This window comes from Aptenodytes forsteri, unplaced genomic scaffold (genome assembly GCF_000699145.1).
Source record: "Aptenodytes forsteri isolate BGI_AS27 unplaced genomic scaffold, ASM69914v1 Scaffold289, whole genome shotgun sequence".
Lineage (NCBI taxonomy): Eukaryota > Metazoa > Chordata > Aves > Sphenisciformes > Spheniscidae > Aptenodytes > Aptenodytes forsteri.
The window spans coordinates 2195440-2197966 of NW_008795025.1; the positions used below are offsets into that span (position 1 = coordinate 2195440).

General features: G+C 63.6%; 1 protein-coding gene across 1 annotated transcript in view; it reads left to right on the plus strand.

The window, feature by feature from the left end:
- Window positions 1-304: 304 nt before the first annotated feature.
- Window positions 305-2527, plus strand: part of PAPPA2 (pappalysin 2) — an 89200-nt gene continuing 86977 nt past the window's right edge. The window contains exon 1 of the mRNA XM_009275903.1: window positions 305-1434. Coding sequence (XP_009274178.1) covers window positions 305-1434 — 1130 coding nt within the window. The remainder of the gene's footprint in view (window positions 1435-2527) is intronic.

The following is a 2527-nucleotide window of genomic DNA, read 5'->3' on the forward strand; positions in this document are numbered from 1 at the left end:
CGCAAGAGCGCTCCTATGGAGAGCAGCTCAGAAACACCTCACTTTTCGGCCTCTCCTCCCATCCATGCTCTTCCTCCCCTCTCCATCCCGCCTCTCTGGCTCTGCCATCCCTCCTGGCTACTCCACCTGCTTATCCAAATGATTTTGGATGGGGACTGGGGTGTCCCCCCTGGTGCAGCACCCATTGCCCAGCCTCTGGCCACCTTCATTTACCCGTGGCAGTGGCAGCGGGAGACTCCCCACAGCCCTGCCAAGAGCTGTCCCACCACCGAGGACCCAGCTTGTGCTCCGGGGAGGAGCGGCGATGCTCTCTGGCCCTCACCAGCTCTCCTCTCTCTCCATCTCCGTCCCCATCCCCGTCCCCGCTGCAGGTGTCTTCGACAACTGCTCGCACACGGCCAGCGATAAGGGCTGGGCACTGGGCATCCGTGCCCTGCAGCTCGGCGGCAAGAAGGATGCCCGCTTCTTCTTCTCCCTCCGCACGGACCGGGCGGCCACTGCCACCGAGGTGACCGCCTACCACCGCTACCGCCCCGAGGCGTGGACCCACCTGGCCGCCAGCTACGATGGGCAGTGGATGGCCCTCTATGTGGATGGGGCACGGGTGGGCCGTGCCGGTGGGCAGGGGGGCGCCCTGCACAGCACCTTCATGGCCTCCTGCCGCACCCTACTGCTGGGGGGGGATGCCTGGGGGACCGCGCATGCTTTCCGGGGACACTTGGCTGGGCTGGCCCTGTGGCAGGGCGCCCTGTCCCAACCCCATCTCCAGCGTCCCTTCCTAGAGGGGGTGGCTGGGGGGGTGGCAGGACTGGCTCTGGCTGCTGGCTTCGCCATCCCAGAGGAGCACTGGGCGCCTTTTCGGGAGGGCGCCTTCCCCCGGCAGCGGGTGCTACCGTCCCCGCCATCCCCCATCCTGTGGCCACTGGGCCCCCCTGCCTGTGGGCAGACTGCCTGTGATAACGTGGAGCTGGTCTCCCACTACAACCAGCACTGGCCGCTGCGGAGCGGGAAGGCGGTGCGGTATCGGGTGGTGAACCTGGTGGAGGACGGCGGTGGGCGGCCAACGGTCAGCCGGGAGCAGGTTTGGCGACAACACCGGGCGCTGAGCGAAGCTTTCCGACCCTACAACATCTCCTGGCAGCTCAGCTTGCTGGAGGTACGCAACTCCTCACTGCGCCGCCGCGCTGTCCTCCTGGGCTGCGAGCCCAGCAAGGTGGGCAACGAGCGCTGCGACCCCGAGTGCGAGCATCCCCTGACTGGCTACGATGGTGGGGACTGCCGCCGGCCCGGCCGCTGCTTCTCCTGGAAGCGCCGCGATGGTGTCTGCCATATGGAGTGTAACAACATGTTGGATGACTTCGATGACGGTGACTGCTGCGACCCGCGGGCCACTGACGTGGCCAGGACGTGCTTCGACCCCGATTCGCCCCAGCGGTAGGTGCGGGACTTATGGGGAGGGGGTAGCATGTTGGGGGATGGGATACACCCTCTCCCTGACACCCGCTCTGCGCCTGGATGTTGCTTCTGACCGGCTGTTTTCCAGTGTGGGAAGGTGGAGGGGTGTTTTCCTGTGGGGACAGGCATGCTGTGTCATCGAGGGCAGATAAATCCCACGGCACGGGATGGCACCTGTCTGTGATGCCCTGCCATTAAGTGTTTTTCCCCGACAAAATGAGCGGGGGGTGACTGGGGACTCCGCCCTGGGGGATTCCCAGTGCAGAGCTGCCGGTCTCTGGTGACATGCCAGCAGGAACATGGGCACCCCGGGGTGGGCAGAGGGGTCCTGTGCAAAGGGTGTGGTGTCCCCTGACCCTCCTGCATGGGATGCAGTGGGGGGATTGCTGACCCTTCCCCACTTTCCCTGGAAGTGTCTAAAAGCCTGATTTCTTAATTTGTATTCTAAATGCCTTTGCCTGAGTGCTGGGGTGGAGGGAAGGAGGCAACACTGCTAAGTGTGAGCGGTAGGATTTGGAAAGGTGTGGGTTGGCATGCGTGAGCTTCCCCGAATCTTGCCCTGGGCAGTGATGCCCGTGGGGAGATGCCCTTGGCTGAGCACGGGCAGGGGCTGATCAAACCCTGTACCTCAAAGCCAAATGGTGGTTGGGGAGCAAATCCCCCTCTTTAGGCAAAGGCATGGGGTGGCTGCTCAGTGCCAGAGGAGGATGCATGCCTTTACCACATGCTGCAGGTGCAAAATGCCCTGCAAAACCCACATTGCTCTGTGGAGCATCAGTGCGTGGTGTTAGGGGACCCCTGCTCTCCCCGGGTCCCTTTGGAGGCAGCAGCTGGCATGGGATGGAGCGGGGGACCCCCCCCCACACACATGATGGGGGACCCCAGGGCAGCGGGGACAGTGTCCTCGGCATGGTCGGTGGCTTGCGCGTGCCTGCCCTCCTCCCCGGAGCCTCTGAAGTGCCGGCAGCCCTGCTGATGGCTTCCAGCGGTCAAGACTCTGCCAAATGTGCTTTCTGGCTGGAGGCAGGGAAGGGAAAAAAAAGTCATGGCTTTTTCTTTTTTTTTTTTTTTT